A 14413-nucleotide genomic window follows, 5' to 3' on the forward strand; every position below is an offset into this window, starting at 1 on the left:
AGATACATAAAAACAAATTAAATAGTTGATTCAACACATGTCATTTTCAGTGTCTCTGATTGACACGATACTCACGACTTTACTAAATTAAAAATGTCAGGTCACCTGCTACTAGTGAATTAGTCCAAAAGTCCAGCTTGGCGGAATCCGCTTTGGATTAAATCCTTCTTCTTGGATATGTTGTCATAGGTCTGGATAATCCATTGTGCATGTAGTGGTTTGACAATACTGGTACACATGCACAGAGCTTTCTGAGTAGCTGATTGGCCGAGCGCGTCACGGGTCGAGGTCACATATGGGTCAATGATTTCTTACACAAATCTCAACATGGATTCTTCAGTGCTCCATTGAGTGTCTCATTGTAGCGGAAGGCCCATGTTTCCCCAGCTAATTAGGCAGGTGACAGGACGACAGCTAGGGTCAGTGTTTTCTTTACAGTTTACAGTTACCTGTGTTATACTCTCGTGATTTCTGTACTTTGATGATGCGCGAAAACTAAACCGCTCAAATTAGTCAATTTTTCTGTTTCCGCGAAAATTAAGCTGCGCGAAAATAAATGATTTTACAGTACCTGTTCACTTGTAATGGTAATCCACTTCAAGGAGTCCCTGGCCATCAGGTATTCAAATGACAACTCCAGGTTTGGCTTTGAGTCCTTGGATCCTTCCTCTTGGTCATCAGGAAACTATTATCCAAACACAGTGTATTGTTACTAAGCAGCTAAATCAACTTTACTTAGGGACAATCATGTAAGTAATTCTACAAAAACACATGGTAATATACGAGTGAGATGGATTTAAGGCCAAACTAAGCAATATGCAAACAAATCTCCTTATAAGAGACACCAGAAATGAATGTGAGAGTGAATATGTTCATATGCTGCGTTTAGCAATATCACAGTGGGTAACACCAGAAATGGGTGACAAGCTAAGGCTTTAACCATTAGGCTACCCCACTGCCACACACCAGAAATGGGTGACAAGCTAAGGCTTTAACCATTAGGCTACCCCACTGCCACACACCAGAAATGGGTGACAAGCTAAGGCTTTAACCATTAGGCTACCCCACTGCCACACACCAGAAATGGGTGACAAGCTAAGGCTTTAACCATTAGGCTACCCCACTGCCACACACCAGAAATGGGTGACAAGCTAAGGCTTTAACCATTAGGCTACCCCACTGCCACACTCCAGAAATGGGTGACAAGCTAAGGCTTTAACCATTAGGCTACCCCACTGCCACACACCAGAAATGGGTGACAAGCTAAGGCTTTAACCATTAGGCTACCCCACTGCCACACACCAGAAATGGGTGACAAGCTAAGGCTTTAACCATTAGGCTACCCCACTGCCACACACCAGAAATGGGTGACAAGCTAAGGCTTTAACCCAACCAGGAAAGTGATAAATATTCCCATTAAAAGTAAGGTAGTATTTATCAGTACTTATGAACAGGTAACATGGTTAATATGTTCTCTTGCAAATTATGCAATAATGGTAAACACGGTCAAACTGTGTTCACTTCTTTACATATTACATGTAAATGTACATTTTCGTATCTCGGTTCTGTAATAAGAATAACGTCATGATTACATTTAAACTTTCCTTCAATGTTTTTTCATATAATTTTGCTTCAAATAACTGTTACAATTTCAGTGCAAAAACATTTTAGTACACTGCTCAACATGCTCAAATCATATAGAACCTTTCCTTTTATTATCATGCTTCCTACCTTGTGCCACAATGAGCGAAACAAGAAACTAAATGGGACTGAATCTTGCTTACCGTTGTTGTAATTCGCCAACACTTCATTCGAGTAATTTTAAAGCTGCCTTCTTTCATTTGATTGTCGACCTGTACACGGAAGTTGAGCTCCTTGTTCCCTGCTGCGATGAGGACACGGGAGTTAGGGTTTGGGTAGTCGGTAGTGCATGGCCGGAACTGGATGTAGTTGTAGTACTTGAGCGTTCGCGCTAAGCGCAAGTACTGAAACAATGTACAAGCCTCTACAGTCTAGCTATCATTTCATGGTAAACTGGGTGCAGACACCTTGACAATAAATTTGCTTCAAAGTTTCACATCTCCATTGATATTCATTGATATCCGATAACAACGACTAGGTCATTACAACTGTTACTGGCTTGAGTAACAACTGAATAAACAACAATGATGCACAATAAGTGTCAAGAAGGAATCATATATCTATCATGGCAGGACATCTTTGTCACAAGGCATGATATAGAGACACTGCACCATGAGGTAAGGACAATGACATATGCATAGTGTTACATGTGATGGAAAGACCCAGCTTCCCACGTCAAGGGATTTAACTGACTATCACCGACTGTGATAGTTCACACCCTTGCTGAAGTACCCTAGAATTATTATAGTTACCAGTAAGTTGGACTACTAGATGTCTGTATATAATAATAATGGCTATTTTTGCCTGTATCCACATACTTGGTATGCTCAAGGCGTTAACAGTCATTAAAATGTTGCAATGAGACTGACAAACAGTTCATACATTACATGTATTGTATATTAAAGCACGTCCTACGAAACAAGTATTACAGCATGGACTGTGTATCCTCACACCAGAAACATGCTCCCTTAGCTGCTTGGAACATCTGAATTGATGATTGCACAAGTTTTATTGAAAGAGAACTCTGTTGGAGACATTCACAGAAATAACAGAAACAACAGAAATAAATGACACATTTGAAAACGTCCTACCTCCTTCTTGGACCCTTTCTGGTTGAGCGTGGCAAGATGCTTCAGTTGGTCTTTGGTGGCAAGTATCCACTGGCGTTCAATGTCACTCACAGTCTGCGAAACAAATATTTGGTGGGCATGGCATTTGACAATTGCATAGACACACAAATCTACCTAATGTGTTTGTGTGAGTGAATGTTGTAGTTACAGCTAAATCACTCTCGCCCATAAACAACAACTCTATTCAAATAATTTGAATATTTAACTCTGGAAGAGGCTAGCAAGCGATTAAGTGCATGAGGAACAATCCATGCCAAGTCACAGAACCTGACCACCTGTTTCTCTAAAGTTACCTCTTTGAAGTATCGTGAAACCTGCACTGTCTAATCCAGCATACTGTCAAAGCCAACATAAAATTTTGGTCCTGCCACTTTACAACGATATTATGATCATTAAAACACTGTCTGATCTGGCACCTGTCAGTGTCATATTCCAGTATTACTTTCCAGCCCCAACAAGCACTTTCAACTATAATTAACACTGTGTAAACCGGCATGGGTAGGAGCAGACCAATCAAGGACTCACAATGCAATACATGATCTTTGTATGCTAGGTAAACATGAAGTAAAGATTGACTCATGGTGAATCAAACACTCTAAACCACCACGGGTATAAGCAGTCCAATCAAGGTCCCTTAATCCATTTCATCTGTCATCAACACTGTTTTAAGTTGATGCACAATTAGCAAACAGCAAAGGCATTATAGAGATAAAGAGATTGATAAGCGTATATGGCAGCCATGTTGGAAAATAATCATCACTGTCTAATCCGGCACCCTGTCTAAACCAGCATTTTACCTCAGTCCTGTGCGGTGCCAGTTTACATAGGTTTCACTGTATTCCACACTGCAGCCTACCAGTCTAAAACGTGAGCTAACAGTTCAGTGCCTGAGTCTAGTAAAACACTGTCTGGTCAAGAAAGGTCAGTTAGCAACAGTCAATATAACACTATTGCAAATTATGCCAAGGCAATGTTGACAAAACATGTAGCCAAAACATTCCTTGCACAGACATAGGACAAATGTTCAGGCTTTTATATATTTTTGGGCAAAGCTGACTACCATTGTGATAATGAGATCCCTGTTATCAGAACAATAACACTTATATTTAAGGCCAAGTATGTTGGGAATAGGATCTGCATGTCACTCACTTTCAACATCGCAATACATATCTCAAAACGGATAAATTAGTGAGTTTATTTACCAATACAAAGTCATATAAAGTAATGCTTTATGAGTCCAGACAAGAGTTGATGGTTCGCATATCAATGTGGTTGATATCCAGAACAGTTGATCAGACAAGAATTGCCACTCACCTGGACGTACAAAAGGTTCATGGTGATCTTGTTATCCAGGAGGTCATCGTCGAAGGAGGAGTCCCAGAAACTGCAACACATCAACAAGCACATTTGGGATCAATGATGCTTTGAGCATCATTCTGGTTTCATCACAGTGAGTGAGGGAGGGAGGGCTTCACATATATCCATGTGGGATACTGAACCTGAGTCTTAACCCCACCACCCACTTAATGTGAGAAGTAAGCCTGAAATTACGCAGATCTCAGAAACATGAGCATGGATATTGTGCTGAGAAAATATAAACAAGGTCAGTCTTCCATGTTTCAAAACCATGTTAAGTTCCTGGGTCACGAACCACAAATAGGAAAACTTAACTATAAATTATTTATTTATATATTTATCCTATCTCACGTTATGCATCTCTCTTCCTCTCTTCAACCCAGAGTGGAAACGTGCTGTCACCTAAGTTGAATCAAACCTTCTTGGCCTCTGACCACCCAACCTCTGCCCCTACAATAGACGCCAGTCAATCATATTGTGTGCGCAGCTGATCACGTGACGTCTTCTTACTTGTATTTCTCTTCTTGGAGCTCCAAGTAATCTGTGATGCGGGGAAGGAAGGGTGGGCATCCATTGCGTGAGATAGGATAAGTACATAAATAAACAATTTATAGTTAAAATTTCCAAATTTTTAACTTATCCCATCTCACGTTATGCATTATCCCACAGTTGGCCGAAGGGCCGCAGATTGCCCTCTGACACACTGTACAGGCGAGGATGCATTCCACAAGGGGACCAAGAGTAGCACAAACTCCCAATATGCTACTCCATACTTGTGATGGGTTGCTTCGGTAACCCCTTGGCTTACACGGCACAAAAAATTTAGGGAGTGGGCACTCCCAAGTAAATGTGGTTTCAGTCGCAACTTTTGCTAAGCAAAAGGACACAGTTTGGCAAGGAATTAACGCCGCTGCCCCACAATTTATCAGGAGACCCAAGTGATCTGGCACGTCCCTGCCTCAAAACTAACCACCACAGACACCTGCTGGACGGTGGTGAAAGGAGAAGTAGCCCGGATGCTCAACTAGTTTAATGTTCGGTACCAATCTCCCTACTTACCAGGGTGAGAAAGGACCTAGGAGCGAACGCTTCGAAAACCGTTAGGTAATTGGAATTCAACGTTTCACTGACGTGATTGCTCAGAGAGTAGAGGTCAATAAACGGAGTGTCGATCATCTCTGCATGTGCACAAGACTGCCTGCACAGTATATCCAGCCATGGGTATGACAGTACACCAGTAAATCCTCAATGCCCGAACTGGGTACAAGAATAAATCTTCAGTGTCTTCTAGACACAGGATAGATGACAGCGGAGGGATACTGAAGGTACGATCCGGCTGTCCCAGAAACTGGTTCTTGGCAAGAAAATCCCACCTTAAGCCTAGGAACTCTCTAGCATGTCGGAACCTTTCAAAGCATACCCGCAAAACATCCAATGCATGTAACTCAGATATAAGAACAGCTGTAGCCAAGGCCAGAAGGAAGAAAGGTCTTGAAAGTGACATGCTCAAAATCTTTCCCAGTCAATGGTTCATATTCATTTGATGTACGATAACTTCTGTGATTGATCCACCAATTTATACGATCTCAACAGAGATTGGAGCTCAGGGACAGTACACAACTTTACTCCCAACGCCGCTGCAATAACTGTGTTAAGTGCGGCTAAGTAGGTAGATAACGTAGCACCCTTCAACTTCCTAGTAGACTGTAGGTAGACATCCTTGTAGACTCGAAATTCTTCCACTAGTCATCATAAAGCAACCTCATGGAAGTACGATGCGCTGTAGTGATGGCAATAACGACATGTTTAGAATAACTCTTATCTGTTAATGACTGATGCAAATGCACCAAAAGTGCAGATGGAGCGTTAGTGGAGACCAGTGTAGTTGATCGGAGTGCGGATGCACCAGTCAATCTGACCGCACTGGATCTGGATTGACTAGCTCACGAAGATCTACAAACCAACTCCTTGTTGGCCAACAGCCAAGCGTTGAAACCGCCCCACGGAATTGCAAAGGCGTCTAGTCCCCAGACTAACAGATTCGGAATCGGAGACACAAACAGTGGCAGCTGATGATTGAATCTGGTGGCAAATAGGTCTATAGTCGGCTCCATCAGCGGGAGGCAAACAGCCCTGAACACCTCTGGATGCAGCTTCCATTCCATTGACGTGACAAAGAGTCCGCGATGACATTATTTACCTCTGGAATGTGACTGGCTCGAACTGCTATGCTTAATGAGTCTACCAGGTTGAAAAACTGTTGAGTCCACCTCAGAAGTTGGGTCGACCCCGTCGATCCCATCCAATTGATGTACCATTGTCCAACCTTGCCATCTGAGGCAAACCTCTTAGTTGCTCTTGCCAATGAGTGATCGCCAAAATTACTGCCCTGAGTTCCTCAACATTGATGTGGCACGCGCAAACCACTGCCCTACCACTTGCTGATCGAGAAGGTGAGCTCCCCACCCATGTAGAGACGCATCCACATACAGGTGGTGAAACCACACCAATGGCTCTAAACAAACTCCACCGCAAACGTTCGATTCTTGCAGAAATTTGGTGATCGGTCTCGTGATCCATGTGAATAGCCACGGGGCTGAAGAAATTCCAAACAGGAGCACAAGCTATTGGTAGTGAATAACCTGGAACACGAATCACAGAAAGTTCTGATGTGTCGGGCAAATCCAAATTGACCATAAAATCTCCCGGTTTGATCATAGTCTTGAGTAACGCTACAGGCACCATTCGAAAGTGAGAAGGGGTCTGTAGGTACTTATTGTTGAACACCTTCATGTTGAATATTCGTCTCAGCTTGTCTGAGTCTTTCTTCGGAACCAGAAAAATAGGGTAATAAAACCCTGGATCCACCAGCACTGGCCCTAAGGACTCTATCGCCCACTTCTCCAGTAAGGTGTCTATGGTGACTCGCTACACTTGTAACTGTTGAGTCGGGTAAGACCTTTGCACCGGTGACCTGGTCAAGGGAGGCTGGGAGACTTCCCCACAATCGGCAACTGATATCCGTTGGACAGAATGGACATCACGAAAGGATCTTCTAAAAACGTCCAATTCGCCACATAAATCCCCAATCTTCCTCCCACGAGAGAAGGCTAGATGGGTACAGAAGAACCAGTCTAGCTCTGATGTCCATGAGTCACTCTCGGCTGTCTTCCTGGAGTCAGCCTGGCCAGATCCCCCGTTGGGTCTAGGTGCATCACCTGATCGCCTCTGTCGATTTGTACAGCCCGTTACCTCTGCCTCGAAAGGATGAATTGACATTCACACGCAAATCCGGATTGGACTGTTTTGCAGTCTCCTACATCTACAATCTCTGGTACTTCAACAGCTCCACAGACACCTGCACGTGCGCATCTTGGCTCACCTTGCTAGCCACTTCCCTAATAGCGTTGTTGAAGAGCATCCTGCCCGGCCATGGTTGACGGAATCTGTCCACCCACGACGATAACTGCAACGGACCCCTCCTGTGCAAGGCTGTCAAGTATGAAAGGAAATGTGCAATCAACTCCAAAATGCAGTTGAATTGTTCCTGTATCAAACCCATCGCTGCCCTGATATAAGCTTGTTGGTGAGTAGAAGCATGTTGCAGTGTCATGCCTGCTCCCACAGAAGTCTTGAGTACCATGTTCAAGGGTGCCAAAATCCATCTGCTGAATCGACGAGTGATCCGGAATTGTAACGAGGGACATCAGACGGGAAACAACTGGTGGTTGAGAAAGCACTGCCATACGTGGTGGTGACGAAACTATGCTTGCGTCCCTTAAACCTCCCCGAAGTCGACAGGCGAAATAACTGCCTGAAATCCTCACTACGATAAGATTCTGATGCCTCCTGTAAAAAGTCTTCATCTGCCGACCTAGATGCAGAACGCTGTGCCACCAACTTAGGACGGTCTTTTTTCAACTTCTTAGGCGCTGAAGCACCATCTTCTGCTCTGCGCCTAACTCTAGCTGACGTCCTCCTCTCATTCATCCGTCCATACAGATCAAATTCATAGTCATCTAATCCCATACACAAACTACTTCTAGATGACCTCTCACACAAGCCAATACAGTCGACACAAGAATTGTGCAGATCTGCCGACGAAAAGTTGCAGTAACATTCACCACAACACTTGCGTTTTATAGAAGTATTCTTCTCTATAGAAAAACCCATCGTCAATCACTAAATCAAGCTATCAATTCTCTTGCAAAACAACACGTCCAGCCTGTGGTGCGACAAGAAAGAGAATGACAAGTAGAGGACGTCACGTGATCGGCTGCGTCTATTGCAGGTACAGAGGTTGGGTGGTCAGAGGCCAATAAGATCTAATTCAACTTAGCTGACAGCACGTTTCCACACTGGGTCGAAGAGAGGAAGAGAGATGCATAACATGAGATAGGATAAGTTTAAAAATCTACAAAATCTGTAGGTCTGTGATAATATGTTGAAAAACATGTCATAAGCTTACGATCTCCCTGACTGTGTCCCAGAGATACAATTCTGTCACCTTCATTACCTGTATCTGTACCCCTAGTACAACACTGAATGAAGTACTTGCCACACGGACCTCAGGTTTGTAGCTACACACACTTTCATAAAAATTGTACAAAACTGAGATCAATTCATTTTTTGGTGACCTATATACCAAAATATGGACTTGCAAGCACAGGTGAATCATTGTCAATGTTTTGATAAGTTAAAACAGAAAATCAGTTTTCGGTACAAAATGACATCAAGGTCCTTTCTCTACAAATCTGAGACTCACCTTTTTCTAAGAACAATTCGATGGATTCCTTCCTTATTAGCTGCCTTTAAGGAAATGTAGGGTGATTCAAAATCTTGGAACTTTCTTACAACTGAAATACACAAAATATGCAAACATGAATAACAACATTTACACAAAAATAACAGATTCTTATTAAACATAGCAAACACTGATAAACAGATATGATATACTGAAGTAACACATCAGGAACAGTGTAACACAAACAAAGCTATCAAATGCATAATATATAACTGTAGCGCTCCTGAACCAAGAGCTATGAATACCATTCTGTATGACTGGCTTGAGAGAACTTACTTGAGTTGTCTCCCCCTTCTTCTTTCCTCACAAGAAATATTCCAAAATAGTACACATATTGATCAGGTATTTCGATTTGTGATGCAACTTTCTGAAAAAGATAATATTATCAACATAAGAAAACAACAGAGAATGCATCCTCGATATCCCCAGGTACACATTCCGATGAATCTCCACTATACCTTGGATGCATCTACGGTTTGGTCCGAAAATTTAATTACCTCCCTTTGCTGACTCCACATTCTCACAGTAGCCAATCGGCTGTGCTGCCATTACTACTGAACTTGCCAGTGTCAACAAAGATAGCGGTTGCAGCTGCAAAGGTTTGTTCGCAGTGCGACTCAGATTTGGGGGAAATCATACAGACACATTGATAGGTCTGACAATTTTTAAAAAAATATATGCTAGAACTCCTTGGCCTCTTTCAGAGAACCTGTGCACAGTTTGAGATACAGAAACAATAAAAGTAATGCACGAAAAAAATGAAAAATTCACTTATCACATGTTCAAATGATTCAAGTCCGAGACTAAACATGCAACCCACAGCAGTTTGCTGCATTTATGTTCTACTTTAACACCCATTTTGTCATGTTATCCTTACGACTGCTTAATGGCGTCTTTCATATTATATGGGTATAATGTGTGACGCCCATGTCTGGTGACCTTTGCTGTGATATTGCTAAAATATTGCTAAAAGTGGTGATAAACCATACTCACTCATCCACTTACATGCAAATTAGTGGACGAAAGGTCTGATGAAGCAACAGACATTACAGATAAAACATTTCAATGAAATTCAAGGCTAAAATTTTGACCAAAGACATAGTGCTATTAACATACATAAGGATTCCTATATACCACCAAGAAACACTATACACAGGCCTATGACTCAACAGACTATGCAGATTGTGCAATGCCCTTAGAGGAGATAATTGATTACATTCAGCAGTTTGACTATTGAGAGTTTCTAGGGTTTCTCAACTTTCTGTCTTTCTTCTAAACTGATACACATATGGGGTCTACTTATGTAGTTGAAATTGTTTGAAATGTTGTTCTTTTCTCCAAACATATAAAAAGTACTGTTTGGTGAGATCAGTTAGCCTCCTAGTACCCGACAAAGCAGCATTTGTTGCATACTCCTCAGGAAGCTGGGAATGACAAATGAGAGCACTGACTGAGGTAATAACTGTGCACACAGCATATACTGAGTATAGGGAGCTTATCAGCTCTGTATACTTATCAGCAGTGTCCTACCTCCAGAACATCCTCAGTCTGGTCAGTTGAGAGGATGTTGACCACTATCTTGTGACCATTCATCAGGAACACATCCAGCGTGACTCTCTCTGCTTCCTCTTTCTGTGTCTCCTGTAACACCGAAAGGAACATCTTGGATACAAGGGTGTCATGTATCAAACCATGCATGACAGAAGGGTGTCCTGTTTCACAACATGCTAGATACAAGTGTGTCCTAATTTACAGCACATTAGATACAAGGGTCTCGTGATTCACAACACACAGGATGCAGTGGAAATCGAAAATTATGTTATTAGTACATATGAATAATACTAGAATAAGTCATAATTTTCCAGTCATGCAATACAATCTGATTTATAGAACAGCCACTTACTGGCTACACCACATGGAACATGGAGAATTGTTACTTTCAAAAACAAACAAACATGAAGTAATAAAGTGAGTGTGATACCTTGACTCAAATTTACTGACAGCTTAGGGAGGTGTGCAGAGTCAGTCATACAGTCTAGAAACAAATACCCTAAATACAGCCCATGTAAGTCAATAATATTTGGCAAGTCTTGAGTAAAACAGTAATAGGGTTAAGTATGACTGTATTCAGACATATACCTGTTGTGCACTGAGAAGGAATCCATTGAAGCGTTCACTATTTGCGATCTCTGTATCTTGACTCACTGCAACAGAAAATCAACAAGTCTGTATTAAACTATTCACAAAAGCATGGACAAATAACTAACAACAGCATGAGAGAGGGGCTGGGTGATCCCGGCAGGGGTTGGGTGGTCCTGGTTGGGGCTGGTTAAGGTCATTATAAAGTCAGGTACCCTAGTCCCCTCTACATCCAGCATAGGATGCATTGCATTGTTAAATTCAGCAACATCATCTTTTTGTTGTTGTTGTTGTTGAAGGGTAATTCATCCATGTACCATGACCACAAACACGGCAACCTGGCAATCAATCCAATTACTCACCCAACTGGACATAGTGTTCCAGCATGTTCCTTCTCTCTTCCACTTGAGGAGGACCTAGGGGGAGGAACTTCTTTGGAGGGAATGGAGGAAGAGATGAAGCACCAAATTCTTTCTTCAGCTGGAAAAGAAAACAAGACTTCATTACACTCATTACTCAGTAATAAATTCAGCACGAGTTATTTTTTTTATTGCAAATCTGCAATATTATTTCATGATTGAAATCAGCAATGTTACAGCTATATTGTGGCAACTTGTGTACACAGATAAACCAGTGGTCAAATGCAACACCTTGAGAAAGATCACTGCACAATGATATGTAATCAGCCACCAACACTACGGAATGTATTTTGCCCCCAATTCCCCCCAAAATTAAAGCAGCCCAGCAGACCTAAAACAAGTGTTGAGTCAAGTACAGTTGCCACAGCACTGTATCAATATAACTTTCCTGTTGAAATAAAAAGTACATACCTGTTCATGAAACTGATGTAGTTGTCGGAATCTCACAGAACAGTGGAACACACCATTGATATACATGTTGTAAGACTGCGAATGGAAAAGTATTTCAATAAATGCATGGGACTATATATCGGACATACATGATTTTATTCTGTATAACTTAAAGGTCAAATGCAACCAAAAAATCAAACATAATTAAAACACATTTATCACTTATTCATGACATATAATATACATTGCTGCTTTTAAAAAAACAAATAAACACAATTATAAGCGTACAATCACGATTCAAAAGTGCAATATTTTGTACTTGGGCTTACTTCCCCCGAAACGAAGCCCTCGGGAGACCGAACCCAGTCATAGCGGGTGGATATGCACTCAAGTGTAACGACGGCTTCCGATTGGCTGTTTCATTTACTGATATGCTGAGGGTTCATTGTGTGTACAGAAAGATGATCTGTTTGATGGGCATTTTAAAAGTATAGCCAGTCACAAGAAAGTAAGATTCTTTATGGATAACAACTTCTTTTTGTGTACTTGATGCGTCGTTGCAGTATGGATTCATATACTGTTGTCAAACAAAATCATATACACTAAAAGAAGTCGTTATCCATGAAGAGTGTATATAGAGATGTTGGGTGTGGAAAATACATTTTCTCTGAATTTGCGCTCGATCCAATAAAGAATCATGTCAGTAGAGATGGTAAACTACTGCGTGGCTGGAATCTGGCATTCGCTCAAGTACAAAGCAGGACTTGAAAATGACAAGAGTTTGCACCAGTTTCCATCAGATCCAGTCATCCGAAAAAAATGAATGTAGTTTGTTTGCAACCCACAGACATAAAAACATGTGATGTGTATCACACGTGCCTAATTACATAATGTGGCAGTCACGGGACTCGGGTGCACGAGTCATAAATCAACATATTTTCTTTATGCTGTATAGTCTGATAGGTGTTAAGTTCAAATTGCATGTGGTCAATGATTGAAGCTGTGTATTGCATGTTGTCTTTAGCAGACAGGCAGACAGACATATAGGTGTGAATAAACCAGACATTGAGCGTTCTCTGTGACAGAGACTGCTTACCACAATCAACAAGTTGTTTTACGTAACGAGTAGATTATTTACTTGTTTGTGTACACAACCAAGATTAGACTACTGCTCACGACCTCAGACACTGGTCATGCATACTGTTTCAAGCTCCGCGAACCTATTCACTGCGCATGCGTTATGGACGCAGCACAGCTGTTGAAACCAGTTTTCCCCCCAGCGCTGGGGGGAATTTAGTGAAACGTTTGAACTCCGATTTCGCGGGCTTTTTTTTCATCACGTTTTTTTCAACTTTATAGGTTGAATTGGCACTTTTTATGATTTGTTTCGGTAAGTGCATACCGAAAGGTACGAGAATCTGCAAAGTTGTGTTTTACGTTGCATGTGACCTTTAAGCACTGTTAACATATTCATTGCTTCAGCAGACTGAAAATGCACTTGTCTGTTTTCCGAGGTCATTTGCAATCATCACCTATTCATATGCACAGAAAATGTGATGTCAATTTGTTTTGTGGACTATGTAGTCAGTAACTATATATACTCTCATTTCCTACTCTCACAGTACTTACAAATATTGGCTACAATAATAATACACACAATTCTCATCTTATGAATGCTTGTTTTTCTTAAAATGACGACTGCTTGATCCATCAAGTGTAGAGAATGACCAGGAATTATTGAAGTTTTATAGATTGTAAATTATTTTTTTGTCTGGGCCTACCTGCACCTCCCTGGTGCTCAGTGCCATATCCATTTGCCACATTTTTCAAAACATGATAAACAGTGGACAAAGGGATGCCTGTACTACTTGAAATCAGTTTAGCTGATCTGATGTCCTTGTTGTAATACTCTAAAATCAACTTCCTGTTCTCTAAATCATCCATACTGAGGATCCCTAAAACTGTTGTTACCTTTAATTGTGCATCACCATAATTCACAGTAGACCAAATAAATTACATGATGCAATTAACGAACAAGTCAGGAGCAATCAAATATTTTACTTGCACTGACTGCATCAACGTTATTTCAGAACGAGAGAAACTGACAAAATCATATCTGGATAATAATTTTAACTTCGGCGTGTAATTCGGAGGAAAGCGGATGCGCAAACATTTTTAAACCTTTCCCGTCAAATGTCATCATCGGTATGCTGTCAACTCGTAAAAACTTCAGCCCAAGGCAATATGCGATAAACCACAATACAAAACTAACTGTAAAGGTAGATCCACTGTCATCCTTGCATTCTTGTGTGTCCGGTATTGAAAAATGCATCTTTTCGGTCCAATGTATTTCCCTAGTTAAAGTGAAAGCACAACATGTACAAATAAATTTGTGTGCGTTCTGGGAGAGGAAGCGATCACTCCCCTTCTGCCATTTTGTAATAGTCGATCACGTGACCTTAGATTGTAAATAAACACAGATATTTATCCGTAAATAGATATGAAAGTACAGATCATATCTAGACATGACTACA

General features: G+C 41.3%; 1 protein-coding gene across 1 annotated transcript in view; it reads right to left on the reverse strand.

Moving 5' to 3' along the window:
• The window catches only part of LOC137277905 (sorting nexin-17-like), a 30740-nt gene extending 16412 nt beyond the window's left edge, over positions 1 to 14328 (reverse strand). The window contains exons 1-11 of the mRNA XM_067809905.1: positions 14152 to 14328; positions 11901 to 11975; positions 11433 to 11550; positions 11071 to 11135; positions 10462 to 10572; positions 9208 to 9298; positions 8893 to 8983; positions 4086 to 4155; positions 2733 to 2825; positions 1785 to 1985; positions 572 to 685 (exon numbers count right to left, since the gene is read on the reverse strand). Coding sequence (XP_067666006.1) covers positions 572 to 685; positions 1785 to 1985; positions 2733 to 2825; positions 4086 to 4155; positions 8893 to 8983; positions 9208 to 9298; positions 10462 to 10572; positions 11071 to 11135; positions 11433 to 11550; positions 11901 to 11975; positions 14152 to 14211 — 1089 coding nt within the window. The 5' untranslated portion in view covers positions 14212 to 14328. The remainder of the gene's footprint in view (positions 1 to 571; positions 686 to 1784; positions 1986 to 2732; positions 2826 to 4085; positions 4156 to 8892; positions 8984 to 9207; positions 9299 to 10461; positions 10573 to 11070; positions 11136 to 11432; positions 11551 to 11900; positions 11976 to 14151) is intronic.
• Positions 14329 to 14413: the final 85 nt, after the last annotated feature.

Source organism: Haliotis asinina, chromosome 3 (genome assembly GCF_037392515.1).
Source record: "Haliotis asinina isolate JCU_RB_2024 chromosome 3, JCU_Hal_asi_v2, whole genome shotgun sequence".
NCBI classification, from domain to species: Eukaryota; Metazoa; Mollusca; class Gastropoda; order Lepetellida; family Haliotidae; genus Haliotis; species Haliotis asinina.